The sequence below is a fragment of the Adiantum capillus-veneris genome, chromosome 19 (genome assembly GCF_014529385.1).
Source record: "Adiantum capillus-veneris isolate H3 chromosome 19, ASM1452938v2, whole genome shotgun sequence".
Lineage (NCBI taxonomy): Eukaryota > Viridiplantae > Streptophyta > Polypodiopsida > Polypodiales > Pteridaceae > Adiantum > Adiantum capillus-veneris.
In genome coordinates this window covers 124710912-124732791 of record NC_140949.1, presented here as the reverse complement: position 1 = coordinate 124732791, position 21880 = coordinate 124710912, and the positions used below count along the sequence as shown (strand labels likewise).

The window sequence follows — 21880 nt, the reverse complement described above, 5'->3', positions numbered from 1 at the left end:
TTGCCGAGGCAAGAGCCTCTTGCACAGGTACTGGATTAGCTAGCGGCTAATCCCCCGTAGGTACAAGTGAATTCGGAGAGGTTTCACGCCAGAAATCTCGTCCGATTCAAAGGGCAAGTAGCCCTACAGGTGCGGGAGCTTGAGGACTTGCTACGGATGCGACCGGCACGCGACATAGAGCCCGAAACAGTAAATTACAGCCTGCTGTGTATTTTTGCAGGTTTAGGGTTTTGGCCCTAAACGGACCCTAATACCCCCAAGAGGTTCGGGGACGCGAGGGGACTGCTGTATAGGTGATCTGGCGCATTTTCAGGGCTGAAAACAGAGAATTCAGCGTGCTGCAGATTCTCGCCAGGTCTTGCAAAGTGCCCGTATGCGTCGGGAAAGTCACTTAATGCGTGGGAATACTGACCGTGAAGGGTTCTAGTACAGTTATGTTGCCGAAATCGGGCTAGAACAGTTGAAATTCAGCCAAGGTTGTGCGGGGTAGCTTGTAAGGAACCACAGTGTTTATTCCCTCTTTTAAACAATAAAGAAATACCGAAAGGGGCGCCCAAGTTAGGGGCCAGTCTGGTGTCGGTCTTCTCATACACGTGCAACCTAGCAGCCTGTATCCCTTTCCCTTTTGTTGTGTCTTGAAAGTATAGGTAAAGTGGGTGACAAATTAAATGGGTGAAAGCAAATAAGGTTTAAGTCTAAAGTCTACCGCCCTTTTTGGATTGAACAGGCCGGTTTCATGGTTCCATCGACGGGATTAAATCACTTTTTCCCATAGAAGTGAGCCTTGGTCAGTTTGGGCTTGAAGACATAGGGGATCATAGACCAGACACAGGAAATTGCAATCATGGCTGACAGATCAGATGATGTGACTGAAGAGGTTTCCTCTTCACAGGGTCAACACACACATGAAGTGGGCGAGTCTTCAAGACCACCACAGACGGATGATGATATATTCAGGACCCAGTTGGATACTGCTGTGGCTATGTTCACACAAGTAATGCAGAACCCGAGGTTTTTAGCCTTTCTGCAACCTCCTCTTCCGTCTCAGCAAGTTGGGTCACTTGATCATATTCACAAGCCTGTTAAGGCTCAAGCACAGGTGATTCATACTTCAGAGTCAATGGAAACACTTGTACACTCGACGGAGAACATGCAATCTCCACAACCTGTGCCTAAGGTGCAAGAACAGGTGGCTCAAATGCCAGTCTTGCAAGCTGTACCAGTTCAGCCCGCCACCTTTGAGCAGCCTATAGCCGGTTCTAATGGGCAGGGAAGCAAGCTACAGGCTATGCAACAAGTCTTCCCACCACCTTCAGTACACCCTGGCTATTTTGGAGGTGGATCGGTATTCGAGAGCATGGATGGTCCTGCACTTGGAAATTAGTTTTACACGCCAAGAGCAGTGTTCGGGGGTGCTCAAACGATGATGCCTAACCCCATGTACAGTGTCATGGGTATGCAACCAAGGTTTCAGAGCACTCAGGGCCAATTTGGGATGCCACAGGCAAATTTTGGTATGGCTGGAATTTCAAATCAACAGCCAAATTTGGCATTTCCAGGTCAACTTAATAGCGGCCAAGGAACACAGATGAACCCTAACAGTGTTCCCATGTTTCAGTCACTTCCATATGACAACTTAACGCCGTTGGAGAAGCCAACTCCGTATAAAGAAGGTGGCAAAGGTGTGACATTCACGACCTTTACAGGGTTTGATGATAGGAAGAAGACTCTCTCATTCCTCCAACAGTTTGACAAGGCCTATGCAGGGGGGAACTTGACAGAGGCTTCAAAGGTCCGCAAGGCAGCCACTTTCTTGACAAGGAATGCGGGACAATGGTGGACAACTTTATTGCTTCAAGGGCAAGCTCCGTCCACATGGATTTACTTCAAGCAGATTTTTGCAGTAGCATGGTTATCTGATGACTTTGAAGCAGATGTCATGACAAAATGGCACCAGCTTAATGCTGCCACTTGCAGAAATCTGGATGACTATAATCGAAAGTTTTGGAAAGCTCTACTTCTAGTAACTTCTTATAGGTTTGTGCCATTGACAGAATAGATTGAAAAATACTATTGTGGCCTATTCAAAGGATTGAGAAAGTACTGCACGAAGACCAAAGTCACTACCTTGACGCAGCTCATCGAGGTAGCAAACACTGGCAATGGTTTGCTCAAGGGAGAAGATTGTGAATTTAATACTGGCGTCAAGCGGGATCAGCCAAGAAAAATTCAGCAAAGAAGCACGCTCCCAATGAGGTTCCTAAAGGGACTCAGGAGCCAGCCAGTGCAGGGAAAGATAAAGCTACGGCTGAATCAGAAAAGGGACCAGCAAAGAAATGGAAAAGACGTTTTTCTCGCAAGTCGGAAGAGCAAAAGAAGGTCCTAAGGTCAGAGATCAAATGCTTTATCTGTGAGCAGCCTGGCCACATTGCTTAGAATTGTCCTCAAAAGAAAAGGCCTGTTGATTCTGAAGATAAGGAAGACAAGAAAGGAAAGAAGCCCATGGCTGGTCTAGTGCCAGATATGGTGGGCGACAAGCCAAATTCAAATGCAAGTGAGCTTTGCAGAGCATGGGGAAAGGTTAGGGATCAAACAGTGCTTATCTTCTTTGATCCAGGGGCCAAAGCCAACTTCATTTCCCCAGAATTGGCTTCAAAGTTGGGAATCAGACCTGAAGAGATGGGGTATACAGCAGAGGCAGGTTTGGCATGTCCTGGCCATACAGAGGCTGTGACACCCATCATTGGAAAGTTGCGTCTACATATCCAGTCCTATGTAGATGCTGAAGAATTTTACATCATACCACTGGACGGATGTGATGTGTTGTTAGGTATTCCTTGGTTGTTTCGTGTACAGGGAATCATGGATGCCTACAACAAAAAGATCACTGTACAGAGCAGGGGAAAGACTCATATTCTGGATGTAAAGCTTAAAGGGGAGTCTATTCCTACCGTATCAGCTTCTGCTATTACTTCTGTAATGAAAAAGCATCTTTCTGCGTACTTGGTTTTTGCACGTGAAGTGTCAGATTGTGATGAATCAAATTTATCTGTGCTAGATAAAGAAAGGTCAATGTTTTTACAACAGTATAGTGACTGCTTTTCCGATTCATTACCGTCTCAATTACCGCCAGAGAGACCCGAGGACCATGCGATAGATTTGGTGCCAGGCAGTAGCCCACCAAGTAAGCCTCCGTACAGGGTTAGTGCGGCTCAGCAGAAAGAGATAATGGGCCAAGTACACGAGCTGTTAGAAAAGGGGCTGATTCAGCCCAGTTCATCTCCATTCTGTTCTCCAGTGTTGTTGGTGCAGAAAAAGGATGGCTCATGGCGTATGTGCATCGACTATCGTGCACTGAACAAGAATACCATCAAGAATAGGTTCCCTATACCTAGAATTGATGATATTATGGACAAATTAGAAGGAGCAGCTATGTTTAGCAGGATAGATCTAAAGAGTGGGTACCATCAGATGCGCATTAGATCAGAGGATGTGCACAAGACTGCTTTTAGAACAACGTTTGGCCTTTACGAATTTTTAGTAATGCCCTTTGGTCTCACAAATGCTCCTGCTACGTTCAATAGGATGATGGACAGAATTTTCCGTCCACACCAGTAGTTTGTTGGTACATTCTTTGATGACATGATAGTCTACTCAAAGAATGAAGAGGAGCATAGGCAATACTTGGCCATTGTATTCAAAGAGCTATGCAGTCATAGGTTGCTTGTCAATGCAAAGAAAAGTGATTTTTTTTTGGAAGAGATTCACTTTCTGGGACACATTGTCTCAAAGGATGGTGTCAGAATGGATCTTGCAAAAGTTAAAGCGATCAAGTCATGGCTAGATTTGAAGACGGTGCATGATGTGCGAAGCTTTTTGGGACTATGCTCCTATTACAGAAGGTTTATTCGAAACTTCGTTGAGATTGCTTCACCTTTACATGCTCTTCAAAAGAAGGCAGTCACCTTTAGATGGACACAAAAAGAGATTTCAGCTTTTAATCTCTTAAAGGAAAAGATGACTTCAGATCCAGTCATTGTGTTGCCAGATCTTAGGAAGTCATTTATGGTCCAGTGTGACGCCTGCGGTAGTAGCATTGGTGCAGTGCTAATGCAAGATGGTAGGGTAGTAGCCTATGAGAGCAGAATTTTGTAAGGGCCAGAGATGACCATGCAGGTCTATGAGAAAGAGTTACTGGCTGTGATTCATGCGCTCTTAAGTTGGAAACACTACCTGCTAGGTGGAGACTTTGTTGTCCAAACGGACCATCAGACCTTGCGATACTTCTTGACACAGGCAAAGTTATCTGAGAAGCATATGCGATGGGCAAATATCTTGTCCATGTTCCACTTTCAGATTGTGCATGTGGAAGGCAAGAAGAACGTTGTGGCCGATGCCTTGTCAAGGAAGCCACAAATTTCAGCTGTGTCAATTCCTTATCATCATGCACTTGATGATATGAGGGAAGAATACGTCATGAACACTATCTTCTTAAAGACGGGTTCATGATGATGCATGGCAGATTGTGTGTCACAAAGCCGTTATGGAAGAGAGTCATGTCCTGTAACAGACTTGGACACTCCAAGTCAAGAATCAACCGCGACAACACCAAATAACCACTTCAAAACAATTCACAGATCACAATAGATTTGAACTGGCCCGGCGGAGTTCCGTGCCTAGAGATATTGGCCCCAAAGACTGGGGCCCCTTTCGGTATTTCTTTTTATATTAATCAGATCAAAGTACAAGAGAGTGGCTAGGGTTTCACTCTCAGACTCTACGTCCAGATCCTCTGAGAAGTGAGGCCCTCACCACTTATTTAAAGGTTACAAAGGATGCCCAAAAGCAAAGCCCCAAAAGCTTCTAAAATCAAAAGCAATAGTCCTCTCTCTCTCTTTAGAGAGTCTTTTCTTTTTTTATATAAAGCAAAATTTGTGTCGCTCATCATTTCAAATTTTTATTTTTTTAAAAATTTTTATTTTTTAGCCTCCGCGATTTCCGGAAATTAGGGTTTCTGGCAGAAATTAGGGTTTGCAGGAATTTTAGGGTTTCTGGCAGAAATTAGGGTTTCTGCTGTCCGCCACGTCATCACTTTGTGACATAACCCCTCTTGAAATCATTGTCAAAACCGACAAAAGCCATAAACCGTATTAGCAGACACTGACTGTTAGTACCTACGTACTAGGAACACACATCTAGCACATGTACGAAATCGACAGTCACATCACACGACATCACAGGATATCACCAGACATCACAGGACATCACATGACATTCAACATTCATTTGGATCTTAGACCATGATTTATCGGCAATGTAGCTAGCAATCACATCTAGGTCCAATCGGGACCTCATCGATGTCCGATTGACTAACCCCTATTGCAACCATGTCTATTCGAGATCAATCAGACCAAAATGCTGCAGTCATTTCGGCTATCAGTTCCTGCACTCAAAAGAAGTGAAGAAACAAATCAGTATCATAATCAGGAATTCCATTTCATGAAGTCATCCAGCAGAATACTGTTAGCTCTCAGTATCCCTGAAGCTCAAAGAGACATTAGTGACTTTAGTATCAAAATCGAGGCATCTGTTGACAAAGGAGCGGAGTAACTCCCCTCTTGTGCATCCCACTGCACCAGATCTTCGGCCAAGCTGAGTTTCTGGGTTCCGTTTGGAGTAGACTATGCTAAACCAAAACATCGAGGTAAAGTTTCACAATCTGAGGAGTATCTGCTAGGTCCTCCTCCTCCATCCACTTCGCATCAAATGCAGGAAAGTTCTTGAACTTAACCAAGAACCGCCTTCAGACTTTACCTTTCTTCGTATCTTTATGTGCCAAAATCTGTTCAGGAACAAGGATCTCGTTTTCTTCCACTGCGGGTTGTTCATCAGGCTCCCCATCATCAGGCACATTACCCTTAACAGGGTTCAAGAGACTCACATGCAATGCATTATGATTCCTCCAAGTATCTGGCAGTTTCAATCGGAAGGAGACATCATTTATCTTTTCAGTAATCCGGAAAGGTCCGTAGTATCACATAGTAAGCTTTGGACCTTTCCCTTTTTCTTCTTAGGCGTGCCTTCTCAAAAGTAAGAGCACCCAATCATCCTCCTTTAGTTTCAAGTCGCGACGATGGCGATCCGTTGCCTTTTTTTGTCGTTCTTGAGACTCTTGCAAAGTCTCGCGAACCTTGGCAAAAGCTGTATCCGAATCTCGCGAATATTCATCTCCTTCAAATATCTAATCTTTCGTGCTCAGGAAGGATGGAACCTTCGCAGCACTTTCAACAATCTCACATGGCGTCTTCCCCGTCGAAGAGTGTATCGTGTTATTGTAGGCAAATTCCACCAAAGGTAAGTTCCTTTCCCATTGAGTCTTCTGATCCGAGATACAAGACTTCAATAAATCTAAAATCACTGAATTGGCAATCTCAAATTGCCAGTCAGTTTGCAAGTGGAACGATGACGAGAACTGCAAGTGCGTGCCAATGTTCTCCCAAATTGCCTTCCAAAACAAACTCATAAATCTGGGGTCTCTGTCGGAGACAATCGTCTTAGACGTGCCATGTAATCGAGAAATCATCGTGATCTTTCTGTGTTCTCGGGAGATCAAAAAAATGAAATCCATTTCAATATTTTCCCAGGGGCGGGTGGGTATGGGTAAAGGCTGTAACAATCCCTGTGCCTTATGCCTGCAAACTTGACCTTCTGGCATACCAAGCAACTGCGCACAAACTCTTCCACATCCTTTTTGAGTCTCGGCCCAAAGAAGTATTTCTCTACCCCTTTCATGGTGGTAGCAATGCCGCGGTGACCCGTAAAAGGTGGATAGTGGCATTCAGTCATAACCTTTTCCCTCAACGGCTGTGTAACGCACAACATAGTCTTTTTCATCAAGTAGCCTTCCCGAAGGGAGTATCCAGCTACTGTCTCCCCATCCCGTATCCGTGTGAAAAATATTTGCACAATCTGTATCTGTGGCATACTGATCGACCATATCCTCGAAGCTCCTATGATGAATCGCGGAAATAGCCAGAACCAACGGTTTCCGAGACAAAGCATCTGCCACCACATTCTTCTGTCCCTCACATGGACAATCTAGAAGTGGCATTGTGACAAGATGTTCGCCCACCGCATCTGCTTTTCCGAAAACTGCTTCTGTGACAAGAAGTAGCGCAAACTCTGATGGTCTGTAAAGACAGTAAAATCCGCTCCGAGTAGGTAATGCCGCCACTGAGTAAGAGCATGGATAACCACCAAAAGCTCTTTCTCATAAATCTGTGTTGTCATCTCCGGCCTAGAGAACAAATGGCTCTCGTAAGCTATGACATGGCCTTCTTGCATCAAGACCGCACCCAGACTACGACCACAAGCATCACAATATACTTCAAATGACTTCTGCAAGTCCGACAAAGTCAAAATAGGTCCCGTAGTCAATTTCTCTTTCAATATCCGAAAGGCAGTCACCTCTGTGGGTCCCCACGAAAAAGGTACTCCTTTCTGTGTCAAGGTATGCAAAGGGGAAGCAACCTCTGCAAACTTTCGTATGAACCACCTGTAGTACAAACACAGTCCCAAGAAGCTTCTAGCTTCATGGACATTCCTCAAATCGGGCCAATCACGGATAGTCTCTATCTTGGCCGGGTTCATTTGCACTCCTGCTGTTGACACAATGTGTCCCAAAAAGTGTATCTCTGGTAGGAACAATTCACTTTTCTTAGCATTAATCACTAATGTGTGATCTCGTAATGCCTGAAAGACTTGAAGCAAATGATCTCTGTGTTCTGCCTCATTCGTCGAGAAAACAATGATGTCGTCAAAGAAAGTGCCAACAAATAGCCTGTACTCTCGAAAAATCCTATCCATCATCCGGTTAAATGTCGCAGGAGCATTGGTTAAGCCAAAAGGCATCACCAAAAACTCAAATAACCCAAAAGTCGTCCGAAAAGTTGTCTTGTAGACATCTCCTGGCGCTATCCTGATCTGATGATATCCACTCTTCAAGTCAATCCTGCTAAAGCACGAGGATCCCTGTAACCTGTCGAGTATATCATCTATCATAGGAATCGGAAATCTGTTCTTGATGGTGATTTCGTTGAGAGTGCTATAATCGATGCACATTCTCCAAGATCCGTCTTTCTTCAAAACCAACATTACTGGAGAGCAATACGGTGAAGTACTAGGCTGGACAAGACCTTTTTGCAAGAGGTCTTTCACTGAGTTCATAATCTTTTCATTCTGTACTCGGCTCACACGATAAGGTGGCCGATTCGGTGGCGTGCTTCCAGATATTAGATCAATGGTATGATCTTCAGGCCCTCTCAAAAGCAATCGGCATGAGCGTGGAGAAAAAAATCTTGGCGTTCTTTTCTTCAGGTCAAAACATATTCAACTTTTATCCATCGTTCAGTTCTCCCAAAAGAATTAGTAAGAAAACTGAAGTTCATCAAGTACAATCTCTAAGCCCTTCATTTATCAAAGTCGCTTTCTCGGCCCGGTAGTCAACCACGGCGTAGTTCTTGTGGTACCAAGGGATCCCGAGTAGAACGTCACTCGCGTGCCCTGAACACCCCTGTCATTGCAAACAAAGTTTGCCAATGCTCGGTGTAATGGCAACATCCCATCCGGGTGCCAGTCGAACTACCTCCGCCTGCGGCGTCAGTCTGTCGAGCGTAGTTTCAAATCGAGCCGCAAATTCTAAGTGAAAAGAAGTTGGCCTTGGCTCCTACGAAAGAGCTTCCTGATCCTTCACTTTGCCCCGAAAGCGGCAAAGTTTGTACTTTCATTCATTAGATTCGGTGCAGGTCCCACGCCATGTGGTACCAGTTCTGCTTTTCTATCTGCCTTTTCTGCCACATTCCTCAGCTGCTCTCGAACTCTCAGGCCTGTGGTCGTCTTTATCATTCTGTTCTTTCTGTGCCTTATTAGGGCACTTCGCGGAGATATGTCCATGTTCCCCGCATCCAAAGCACTTCCCCTCTCTGATGAAGCGAGCTCTCTCCTCAGGAGTAAGCTTGGGTCGTGCATCCTTTTTTTTTCTGGGTTGCTCTTTTTCTTTCTACTTTCATTCCCAAAAGTCTGTTCGGCTCGTTGTGTCATGGCCTTATCTGTGGGGTAGGTCAAACTGCCAGAGTGAATGGCTAAGCCCCGCTTCGCATGACTCATCAACTCATGAATAGAAGCTGACTTCTGTGCCAAGCAGTGATCTCGGATCTCTGTAGGTAGACCCAAGGTAAACCGCTCAATCTGTTCTCTGAATGAGATCTTCTTGAATGAAGAGGCGGGTAGAAAAGAGCTCCAGAATCTTTCACAATAAGAATTCACTGTATCGCTCTTGGTCATCCGGAGATGGTTCCAAGCAGGTCGTATATCTCGCTCAAACTCTTGAGTCAACCAAGAAGAAATAAAACGCCTCTTGAATTTCAGCCATGTAACTGGCACAGTCTTGCTTAATAGAAGCGTGGACCACCAAGTACGAGCATTCCCCTTAAAGTAAGAGGCAGCTCTCCGAATCTTGGAGTGCTCTGAATAGCGTCCTCCCGCGAAAGCGATGTCAAACTGCTGTATAAAAGACAAAGCCTTCCATGCATCTGAGTATCCTGAAAAAGTATCAAACTTGATCGAGTGGCCACCTTCCTTAAACTCTCGGACTTTCTTGCTTTTATCTTCGAGAAAGTCACACTGGTTGGCTTTGTAAAAATTCTTCTTGTTCGCATAAAACTTTCCGTCATCAGAATCTGAGCTGTCTGTGGACGAGTCCTCAGTAGAACTGTCAGTCTCTGGGCGAGATGTAGCCTTCTTTGCCTTTTTCTTGCCCTTTCCGAAGCTTTGTTTCTTGCTACGCTTTTTGCTTTTCCTGTCTTCTTCGCTCGAGTCTGAAGAGCTAGAAAAACTGTCAGAGGAAGAAGAAGAAGAAGAAGAAGAAGAAGTAGAAGAAGAAGAACTGGGTAGGCCTTCAAACTTGACGCGCTTCTTCAGTTTCTTTGCCTTGTCGAATGTCGACCGACGACCCAAATATCCCGGGAAGTCGGTGCCTTTCTTCTGCTTTTTGCCGTGCTGTTTGTCCTTCTTTTGCACGTCGAAAAGCTGAGCAATCCGTGCATCAACCACGTTCTCTAGTTCCTTCTCCGTATATTTCTTGGAGGCAAAAAGGTTTCTTGAGAGCGGGTTTCGGGAGTGGTGTTGTGGTTCTCTGCCACTCCATCTGTACCTCTTCCAAAGAGGTTTGGTTCATATATTTTGCCATCTTCGGGTCCTTGGCAAAATTGAGCATCATCTTTGTTGCAACGCCAATCAATTGACGACGCTCCATCTCTCTTTGCTCCGCCTGAGTAGGCCGAGGCGGGCTATACTCTTTGTCTGAATCTTCGTTGTGATCCCAGCCCGCATCTCCAGATGCAGAGGGAGTCGACTGATCATTGCCTGAAGCCATAGGTGCCGCGGAAAAAAATTTCGGGGATCGGATTTCCTGTAGAAGAGAAATTGGCCGTGCTCTGATACCACTGTAACAGACTTGCACACTCCAAGTCAAGAATCAACCGCGAAAGCACCAAATAACCACTTCAAAACAATTCACAGATCACAATAGATTTGCACTGGCCCGGCGGAGTTCCGTGCCTAGAGATATTTGTCCCAAAGACTGGCGCCCCTTTCGGTATTGCTTTTTATATTAATCAGATCAAAGTACAAGAGAGTGGCTAGGGTTTCACTCTCAGACTCTGCGTCCAGATCCTCTGAGAAGTGAGGCCCTCACCACTTATTTAAAGGTTACAAGGGATGCCCAAAAGCAGAGCCCCAAAAGCTTTTAAAATCAAAAGCAGTAGTCCTCTCTCTCTCTTTCGAGAGTCTTTTTTTTCTTTTTTTATATAAAAAAAAAGCAAAATTCGCGTCGCTCATCATTTCATTTTTAAAAAAAAATTTTATAGCCTCCGCGATTTTCGGAAATTAGGGTTTCTGGCAGAAATTAGGGTTTGCAGGAATTTTAGGGTTTTTGGCAGAAATTAGGGTTTCTGCTGTCCGCCACGTCATCACTTTGTGACATGTCCCACCGTATGCCGGGCATCGTGGTATCGATGCTATAGTTAAAGCGGTTGAGACATTCTTCTACTGGCCTACATTGAGAAGAGATGTGGATGCCTTTGTGCGAGAATGCATAATATGCCAGAAGGTCAAGTTTGACAGGCAAAAGGCACCAGGGTTTTTGCAACCACTACCTATTCGAGATAAACCATGGGAAAGTATTGCTATGGATTTTATCTTTGATCTTCCGAGAACGTAGACAGGAAACGATAGTATTTGGACCATCATTTGCAGATTCAGCAAGCACGCTCATTTTATTCGTGTCAGGAAGAAGATAAAGCCAGATCAGATGGCACGCTTGTTTATGAGCAATATTTTCAAGTATCATGGCATGCCACAGTCGATTGTTAGCGACCGTGATCCACGCATGACAAGTTTGTTCTGGAGAGTCTTGTTTGAGAATATGGGCACAACACTCAAATTCTCTTCGTCATTTCATCCTCAAACAAATGGGAAGTCAGAAGAGGCAAATTCTATTGTCGTAGATCTGCTGAAGTGCTACGTGTCAGAGCATAAAGGAAAGTGGGAGCAATATTTGCCATTGGTGGAGTATGCGTACAATAATACAGTGCATTCATCAACTGACAAGGCACCTTTTGAGATAGTTGAAGGTGGCAAGAAAGTTCCTCCCATACTGCATACAAAGGACAAGATATTTGAAGCAGATAAGTATGTTCAGGACATGGATGAAATGTACAAGAAGGTCAAAGTGGCCTTAGAAAAGACTCAGGCAAAGCAAAAGAAAGCAGCTGATCGTCACTTGGTGATTGGGTGCTTCTGCGCTTTGAAAAGGCAAGGTTAAAGAAGATGAAGGGCAAGGAAAGATTGTTTCCAAAGCTCAGCACGCGTTACTATGGGCCTTTTTAAGTGTGCGACATAATTAGTGATGTTGCATATAGGCTGAAATTGCTTGAGAGTTGGAAGATTCACAATCCGTTTCACGTGAGTCTTCTCAGACCCTATGTGGGTGATGTGCGAGAGGATATGCCAGCTGAAGATCAGCCGGAAGTCGAGGAACTTGACGAGATCTTGGTCCCGGAACAGATTTTGGCACATAAAGAAAGAGAAGTGAAAGGCAAGGTTGCTAGGCGTTACTTGGTGAAGTTCAGAAACTATCCACCAATGGATGCTAAGTGGATGGAAGAAGGTGAACTTGCAGAGTCACCAACTGTGTTATCACTTTACCTTGAAGCCTTCGATTTGCAACCTACCTTGACCCCATGACTTTCAAAGCTACATGGATTGTCGGTGTGACAATGGCTTCTGAAAGAAATGATGTACATGGTATTTAAAGTGAGCTTAAATGAAATACCTGTTACATGAATCTTAGAGCTGTACAGATTGTCAGTTTGGCAATTGCTCTTATGGAATGTCCAAAAGTGTGCTTGGTGCTATAGAAGTGAGTATTCCTTGTCAGTTTGTCAAGAATACAGTAATTGCTTCTATTAAATGGTACATGTGTAACTGCATTCTTAAACTGTCGGTTTGGGTATGCTCGAAAGTGTTACGGGATCCAACGTGTACTAAAAGACAGTGGCTAAATGTGGGGCTACCATTTTGTCATTGGAAAGTTAGTGACTCAAAGCAATGGCAGAGTGCGAAGCTACCACTATGTCATTGGAACAGGGTTCACACGCAGGCAATACATGTGTCGACGAGGTGTTGAATACACCAGGGTTGACAATGAGCATGTATATGTCGTACATGTGTTGACAGGTGTTGAATACATCAGTGTTGACTGTGAGCATGTACGACATAGATGCAAACGAGGACGTTTGAGATTTCAAGAGGGGGGTATGTCACCAGCGTGTGACTACTATCTATCCTTTTTGTTGATTTCTTTCCTATTATTTATTTATTTCCACTTTTTGGAAAACGCCCCTCGGGAAATCTAACTGCCCTGCATTGCATAGCTAGTGTGGAACTGTTCAGAGAGAGTCCAGGCTTGAGGGCAAGAGAGCACTAAGGTTGGACAAGGACTATGGTTAGCCAAGTGGGGTCATTAACTAGCCAAAGTGGAATCCTTTGCTACAAAGGCTACATTTCAGTTCTGGGTGTGGCTGCAGTGTACAAAGAGGGTCGGATGACCTAAAAAGATACAATGGCAGCATCTCCTAAAATTTAGGGAACTGCTATTTTGGGACTTGAAAATGTGTTCGTGTCATTACCTCGGGAATGACAAGGGGAACATTTTATTACTCTGCCGCGAAGTCAACTGGGCAACCGGTCATGATATTTTTAAGCGGCGAACCCAAAACGGGAAAATGCTTGTAAATGTGCCAAGTGGCACATTTCTGTGCACTTGCCTCCTCAAGGAAGAAGTGGCGCTGAATTTATAGCTGAGAGGCTCATTTTGCAAGTTTCTGTCACAGGTTAAGAGCTATGGAGTGCTTGCTTTCCCTCCTATGTACAGTGCGGTGCCAAGAGTGATGCCCTGCACGCTACGCACTGCCCTCTCTCTTCCCTATGGCAGTATGTTATGCCCCACTAGTGGGATTTTCAATTGACCAATGTACAGTTGTGTGTGTTCATGCGCGATTGCCGAGGCAAGAGCCTTTAAATTTCCTTGGCCTTTAAGGGTATACAAGGGGTAGTTTCTACCCCCCCCCCCCGAAACCGGCCTGTTCAATCCAAAAAGGGCGGTAGACTTTAGACTTAAACCTTATTTGCTTTCACCCATTTAATTTGTCGCCCACTTTACCTGTACTTTCAAGACACAACAAAAGGGAAAGGGATACAGGCTGCTAGGTTGCACATGTATGAAAAGACCGACACCAGACTGGCCCCTAACTTAGGCGCCCCTTTCGGTATTTCTTTATTGTTTAAAAGAGGGAATAAACGTTGTGGTTCCTTACAAGCTGCCCCGCACAACCTTGGCTGAATTTCAACTGTTCTGGCCCGATTTCGGCAACATAGCTGTACTAGAACCCTTCACGGTCAGTATTCCCACGCATTAAGTGACTTTCCCGACGCATACGGGCACTTTGCAAGACCTGACGAGAATCTGCAGCACGCTGAATTCTCTGTTTTCAGCCCTGAAAATGCGCCAGATCACCTGTACAGCGGTCCCCTCGCGTCCCCGAACCTCTTGGGGGTATTAGGGTCCGTTTAGAACCAAAACCCTAAACCTGCAAAAATACACAGCAGGCTGTAATTTACTGTTTCGGGCTCCGTTTTGCGTGCCGGTCGCTTCCTCGAGCTCCCGCACCTGTAGGGCTCCTTGCCCTTTGAATCGGACGAGATTTCTGGCGTGAAACCTCTCCGAATTCACCTGTGCCTGCGGGGGATTAGCCGCTAGCCAATCCAGTACCTGTGAACTTTCTGGCCCTTGAGTAGGAACTCAAGGCCAAGCGATGGCGGCAGCAGTCGTGCATAGAAGTGAAAGGGGGAGAACGCTGCTTGGCTTGCTCGATCGAGATCGCTATAGAAACGGCAAAAGCAGCTCCCATCAGTGCACATCCTTATATGGAAAATGAAAAATCATGGAACATCCTCTGCTTCAAGAAGGGAGCAAATCCCCCTCTGTCATCCTCAATCCACAATCTGGTACAAAAGTGCAACTGACTCATCAATCTGCAACCCATCGGATAGGTAGCTGCTCTAGCCCAAGACAGGTTCAAAACAGATACCATCCATTTCAAATAAATTCCAAACAGGATCACCAGACAAGTAGGCGACTGACTTTCCATCCTGAAACCTACACCAAGATTAGGGTTAGATTTCTTCCAGAAGGTTGTAGCCGATTGCATCATGGTCCGTAAGCTCTTGAATAGTTGAAACAAGCCTCGACAGACAGTGTTCTTGTGGCGGTGATGGTAGTCCCAAGACATAGCAATCACACTGGACCTCTAAGGTTATCAGCTTGAGAAAAGACACTTATTGAAAGATGTTCCAAGGAATTTCAAGTTGTCTGCTAGGGTTTCCGTGGCAACCCTGGACCTCCAAGATACCAGCACCTGCTAGGCATTGTGCATGACCAGTAGCCTTCCTCTCTCTGGATCTTTTGCTAAGCTATGGGTTGCCCTGCATGCTCTGCCAGCTTCCCTTCTCCTGGGCGCTCTGTACAGGTCATGCCCTTGTAGCTTCACAAGCAACAGATTCTCGTGCAGCTTCTCAAGTTGTTCCTGTTAAATATTCAACTTTTGCTGATATTCAGCCCCGTCCATAGCTATGGGTCAAATCGGTGACAGTTGCAGATCAGCCCTGCAATGGCCAAAATTGGTGACTTCATATCATCAGGATATCATGGGCCTGCATATTGTAATCTTTGTGTCTGTAGAGACTATCTGATTTTTGTCATTGCTGTTGTTGTTTGATTGGAGGTCATCTGATTTTACCTCCAGGAAGAAAATTATTCTACCAAACATGACCAACAGACTGCTGGCTTAGCTAGAGAAATTGAATGCCAGTAGCTTTCTGAAAAGCTATATTTGTCGGCGAAGTACATGTTGTGACATCTCTTAGCAGGCCACAGCCCAAAGGCCCAAAGTCGTGTGACATTTTCTATATGCTAGAGTTAAAGGGCCTGGTGTTATGGTAGTTGTCCCTTAACAAGGAGTAGTTGTCCCTGAATTCACTCATCATTTAAGTATCTTGACAGTGGAATTATTTATTCATCTTGGATGAAAAAAGGTGTCTCCTCTCTACGATTTCAAAAAAATCGTAAGTTATAAGAATCTCTGAAGATGCGAGCACTCTCAGGAGGGTAAAGGGGCCGTGCTGCGTCGAGCAAGGGGCGCAGGCAGGAGGCGCAAGGTAAGGGCGAAACGAAGGTGGGGCAGAGCATGAAGGGCTCCAGGCGTGGAGGGTAGGACAGGCGCAGGGATTTTTAGAAAATATATGTGAGGCTTCAATTGCGCGGCACCAAGCAGCTCTGGTTGGGATGGTCAGAGCGATGAATAGTTTGTAATGTCGCAGCCATGGTTCGAATCCTCACGATATGAAGAGCTTTTGCATGAATAGAATCGAATGGATCTCAAAGGGATCTGTGAAAGATTCGGGGGCAATATAATAACGAAGTCACCAGTATGAGTATGAGAATGCCCGATTTTTCTGAAATGCGAAGTCATAGGGTAAGCATAATATTTTTTGAGTAGATGGCACCACATAGCATTCTCCATTATGAAGAATCTTAGGATTTGTAGGCCGAAGAAGTCAACCCTTAATGCATTATTTTTTTTGGTACTATTAGGGCGTTGGATGCCATTGATTTAATCATCTGCCTCAGTGAATTGATGTTTTTTTTTTTTGCTTTTATAGGGGCTCTCTGTGGCAGTGACAGTGATTGGATATGTCTCCTTACATTGGATCTTTGTTCTGAAAAGTCTCTTGTGCCACTTCTTTTTAGAAGTCTACAAGGTCCATCTGAGGAGAGCATTCCAGAGTGTCAGTTTACAACTGAGCAGGCTACTTTGCTAAGCTGCCTTCTTGATGTCCTAGGTGAAGAGCATTCCCATGACATTGTTCAAAATAGTAAGATTGACGTGCTGGCGATAATCGAGTTTCTAGCACAGATTCTAAGATATGCCTCACATGCCTACTTCACCTCACTCCTTACGACCTCAAGTGCAGTGGCTCATGCTACTGGACCTTGCGGAATCCCTGTTATTGATGTGCTAGGGTACACTCTTGAGTTATTCAAAGTTCTTTCTGGTTTTGATTGTGGGGATCAGAAATCAGGTAGCAGATTTGGTCGGTCTTCAGTTGTAGGGAAGCTTCTGGAAGATGGGGTGATCGAGTTATGCATAGAGCTTCTCAAAAAACTCGGGCCTCCGGAGCTGATCGTTAGAGCTATGCAGCGTAGCAATGCGCATGATAGTGGCCATGAACACAATGGAAAAGACACTCAAGAAGGTTTACAACTGATTATAGGTTATGCAAAGGATCCTTTAAATGCAACCACTGCTACCCTTCCTTACCGAGGATACCGCAGAGATCTTGTAGCTGTAATTGGCAATGCTGCATATCAAAATCGGGCTGTGCAGGATGAAGTGAGACATTTAGGTGGCCTGTTTTTGTTGTTGCAGCAATGTGTTACGGATGAAGCAAATCCATTTCTCAGGGAGTGGGGTTTGTGGGCTGTACGGAATCTGGTAGATAACAACATTGAGAACTCTAAAGAACTTTCAGAACTGCAGATGAGAGGCTCTCTTACGCCCACTGAATTGGCTGAGATGGGTTATAAAGTGGAGGTAGATCCTAAACTAGGGCGGCCGAAGCTGGTCAATATGCCTTCTAAGGATGGCTGAAGTGCTTCCAACAAAAGCTATCTTGAGGAGAGCTTTAAGCTGTTTTCTTTGAAAAAGGATGATGAGGTCAGGTGTATAGAAGATTTATTTATTTTTAGCTCGGCAGCAAAAGTTTTTTATGTTGGAGATTTTGTGCCTATGGACAAATATCTTGCTCCTTAAATTTGAATTGTGCTCCCTTGGGGCCATTTGAGGTGGAACTTTTGCCAAATGCATCTGTTACTTGCACGACACCATTTAAAATTGTACCATAAGTGGTCTCTGGGTGTTACCTCTTTTGAGTGAAAGGGTATTCAAACTCCGTGTCTTCAAAATTTGTAAATATTGATGCTGTAACGGAGAAGCTCAAATGTCATGGAGAGTCCAGTGGAGAATATGGTGAATTGCACCTTGATCTTTAGCAGCTTGATGGATGTCCTTGCATGGTATAAGTGTTAGTTCTGTAGGATAGTCCTGCTGTTTCCGGTGTGGTCATAGCATAGTATACACTTGCTATTTGAGGTTTCATGCTTCTTTAATTCCTTCTCTGAAGGTAAGGTCACATAATTTGTCCCTCTTGTTAGGTATGCACTCAGTACTAATCCAGACCGGCAAAGGTATTGTCAAGTTTCTTTGTGATGGGATGGTTAAGAGGGTCTTGTGTTCTGTTTAGGAATTTGCATTCATGGCCCATGCTTTGTGATGTAATCATCTTGCCGAGCCTCCTCCAAAATGGTTTGTGTTTGATTTTTTTGCCATATAGTCCAGCTGTTCCATGTTGGTTTATATGCAAATAGAACCTTTTGTGGTGAACAGAAACTTGCTTTTTGGGCTTTAGAAGGTACAATTTTGATAACATTCCAAGGTAAAGATCTGGATATTTTGGGCTTTGGATGCTTCATCTTTATGCCAAGCTTGACACTAGTTTTCTTTCCAGTGACATGGTATATCAGTTTGGAGTTGATTTCTGAAAACAGTCGCTAGCTACTTTTTCTTCTTTCATGAGTCTCTCTCTCACACACACACACACACACACACACACACACACGAGAAGGGCCCCATTGACTATGCGCATTATGCTCGCTGCAAGTACGAGTCTTAGTACCACACACTATCAGAGTGCTCAGCTTTGCTCACATCCGATCTTGCTTCCCTCACAAATTCAGCCATGACTTAGACCTACACACTTTTCTCTTCCAGCCAGAGTGGGGGTGGTCGATTGCGATTCCCCACCATGATCCTTGAGTATCGAGAATCACTTATCAGCCCCGCATATAGTACATTACAAGTATCTTTGGTCCTATAGGTTATGACCTCTGACGATGCTAATAAAATCTCTCTCTCTCTCTTTGATAGTTTCCTGCGATGTATAAACTCTTCTTCTCGTTGAGAAAAGAGAGATTTGCATTGTTGCGTTCTAGGGGTCTTTGAGGATCCTCGGATCAGCTTTTCCTCTCAAGGAGCCACATTCAAACCAAAACATATGCCCAAGGACTCCAAGCTCAAGGTGGTCTTTTCCTCTCAAGGAGCCACATACAAACCAAAACATATGCACAAGGACTCCAAGCTCAGGGTGGTGTGTTGGAGTCATGGAGAATGAATCGGGCCGATGGCAATTAATGTGAGGTAATTTGACCTTGTGACACTTCAGAACGTAGCCATGCGTGCCCATTGTCTCAACAAAGCAGGGCGGTGCTCTTCTAATGCCCTAGAGGAGCCGATTGAAGAATCCTACTAATTGCGGAGAGTGTAAACTTGCTCTATCTAGAAGTTGTTCAGTGTCCGTAGAAGTGGAAGGCTAACCACCAGCTTCAGAGAGGAAGATGGCATGTTTGACGTTCATGGGGTAGGACCATTTCCTCTAATGCAAGTGATTGCGTGGTGATCAGCGGAGGCAGGGAGCCATGGGAAAACATGCATTACAAGGGAACGGTCACTAACAGATCTTTCGTCAAGAGTGACGTGTTGCAAATGTGATGCATGCAACCTTGATTACGCTTAGTAAACACGAGTCAATGGATGGTTGGAATGCACTACCCCTCAACTCCGACCTTGACGGCAATGTGATCAACTTTGAATCTTCAAACATGGCACATTTGTTGGTAATATTATGAGCAATTAGCAAGCAAGTTGTCTATAAGCGCCATTCACTTTGCATTTTGCGTGGTTTGTTCATTAAATGATTCCTTTCTCCCAACGCTTTAATGTTTGTTATGGCCAAGGTGAGTATCTCTTGTACACTCTCTTACAATATTTCCATGATGCAATGGTTGGGACTAGCAATTCCGAGCTCTATTGTGGCACATCTAGAGTCCGAGCTATGTGATTGGTTTTTATTAGCTCACCTCACAAATTTCATCAAGCATAACTTCATCTCCTGCCAATAGTGTAAGGAGTACTTGCTTAATTTTCTAGCAGTGCTTTTGTTTTAGTTTTTCGAAATTCACAATGAAATTCGGTCCATGCATAAGTGGTCGACCCATGTCACAAATACTTGTGCAAATTACCTATGTAAGAGATGCAATAGAAGACATTGCATTTTCACATATCAGATGACAAGCAACATGATACAGTATTTGTGTAATATTGTTTTATGCTTCGCGACAAGTGGCTAAAGAAACAAGGATTTTGTTTGCATCATCATTGGGTGATGTTAGATAGTGCTGCTTCACAATTTAAGGCACAAAGACCTTACTACTTTGTGGCCAGATATAAGATATTATAAGATCACGGGCTTGCACATGATGCACAACTGTTTTGAATCACGGCATGGAAAAGGAAACAAAAGCATATGAAGACAAAGATAAGAGCAAAATCATGTCATCCCAATCACTTTTGTCATTCAACTTATATGAAAGATAGATATAGGGAGAAAACTTGTTTTATATTCTCTCTCAGAAATTGTAAGATGAGTATGTGTTTACCATAGAAAGACAACAACCTCTTTTGGAGGTGGTTAAGACTTTCGCAAGGAAAACCTATGACTGTGTGGCTATAGCTAGTCCAAACGATGGTGTGACAAGGCAATTTCTGTAAATCCACAATGTAATTACATAAGCTTACCATTACTCACCCATGCTAACATTTTGAAGCAAACCATGAGATTGTCAGTCAGAGGCTCTTGGAAAATATATTTCTATTGATATTGAATTTGAGGGAGGGAGAGAGAGAGGGGCATATGTTTTTGTTTTGTTTGGAATATTCTAATGACATTTAATGTCTCTTTTAACTAGGGGGTTGGGGTTGAGTTCAAGATGTACAGAGGAGAGGGCCAATTATTGTGAGAAATGGCGAAATGAACCTACAAGTATACAAAGAATGGTTAGTTGGGGGCGGGGGATTAGATTTTCAGATGGGGATGGAGTTTTTCACTGAGGGGTAGACGACGGAGACGGGATGGGACATGATGCGGCGGCCTTTGTGGTGGTGGAAGAGGTAGACCACGGCGCCCACAGGCCACTCCACCACCGCAGCCACCAGCATGCACACCAGCCCCAGCGTGGGACCCACCACCTTGCACCTGCAGGGGTTGTCAGTCGTGCCGCACTCTACGCAGAAAGGAACGCCGCCCATCTTCCTCCAAGCGCCCACTCTCTCTCTCTCACACACACACACACACACACACACACACACACACACACACACAGACCGAGAGAGAGAGAGAGAGAGAGAGAGAGAGAGAGGGTGTTGCTGTTCAATGGTGCGTGCTCGCTCTTGCGCTTGGTGTCGCAGTCTTCGCTATTAGTCTCTCTCGCTTCTATATACCTTGCAGTGGATGACTGTGCTTGGATTCCTGCCCCCTTTATACGCACCCACTCGCCTCTTGCCACGATTCGCATAACGTGTCGCCCGCTTTCTACCTGTCAATTCTTCTAGTCACGACAAGTGTTGCATTTTCATTGACAGTGGTGGGCACCTTGCGGTTTCTTCTCCAGAGTAAAACGTCACAGTGTGAGTGTGCTAGTAGGGCCTCGTCATTATATGGCACGGCTCTAGCAAAGGAGGATCTATGGTGGGAAAGAGAAACGGGAATCGCAATGCAATCTTAGCCGTCCGTCGACTCGGTGAACTAGGGAGTGAACTAAGGGTGAACTCTGAGCAAAAATGGCGCTCCAAGTTTACCCCTAGTTCACCCCTAGTTCACTCGCCTCGCGTGGTGTGGATCGAACACCTCTTGGTTGCCACACGAATGCCCTGCCACCACGTTAGCGCGTGTCACTGTCCATGTTAGCATGGCACATGATCACACCCTAGTTTATCCGCCCTTAGTTCACCCACCCCTAGTTCACCCCCAGTTCACCGCATGATTCGACGGCTAAGATTAAAGCCGCCTCGCCTGCCCAAATTTGGGCCCTAGATTCCCTTTGATGAGGTAGGTAAGGGCAAGGGTGGACGAAGGTTGCATAGTGTCTCACCCACAATTACGACTGGGAAAGGAATGGGTTTCCATAATTTAAGGAGAACATGCCAAGCATTTCATTGAAGATGAGAGGCCTGAAATAAAGGAAGGCCTTTCTCCTTCGTGAAAATAGCTTATTCCCTAGTGTTTTGAAAGTGCTAGCAGTGCTTGTTGA

General features: G+C 44.8%; 2 protein-coding genes across 2 annotated transcripts in view; one reads left to right on the top strand and one right to left on the bottom strand.

The window, feature by feature from the left end:
- MEE50 (ARM repeat superfamily protein) overlaps positions 1-17603 on the top strand; it is a 48333-nt gene extending 30730 nt beyond the window's left edge. The window contains exon 2 of the mRNA XM_086491219.1: positions 16339-17603. Within this exon, the coding sequence (XP_086347345.1) occupies positions 16339-17327 (989 nt within the window). The 3' untranslated portion in view covers positions 17328-17603. The remainder of the gene's footprint in view (positions 1-16338) is intronic.
- A 2714-nt stretch (positions 17604-20317) lies between these two features.
- LOC147434805 (cold-regulated protein) lies at positions 20318-21044 on the bottom strand. Its single transcript, XM_086490032.1, has one exon. It carries the CDS (start codon positions 20877-20879, stop codon positions 20655-20657), a length of 225 nt encoding a protein of 74 aa, XP_086346158.1. The 5' UTR covers positions 20880-21044; the 3' UTR covers positions 20318-20654.
- Between the last annotated feature and the right edge of the window lie 836 nt (positions 21045-21880).

Excerpts from the sequence above, each read along its gene's own strand:
- LOC147434805 (XM_086490032.1), bottom strand. The coding sequence starts at position 20,879 with ATGGGCGGCGTTCCTTTCTGCGTAGAGTGCGGCACGACTGACAACCCC.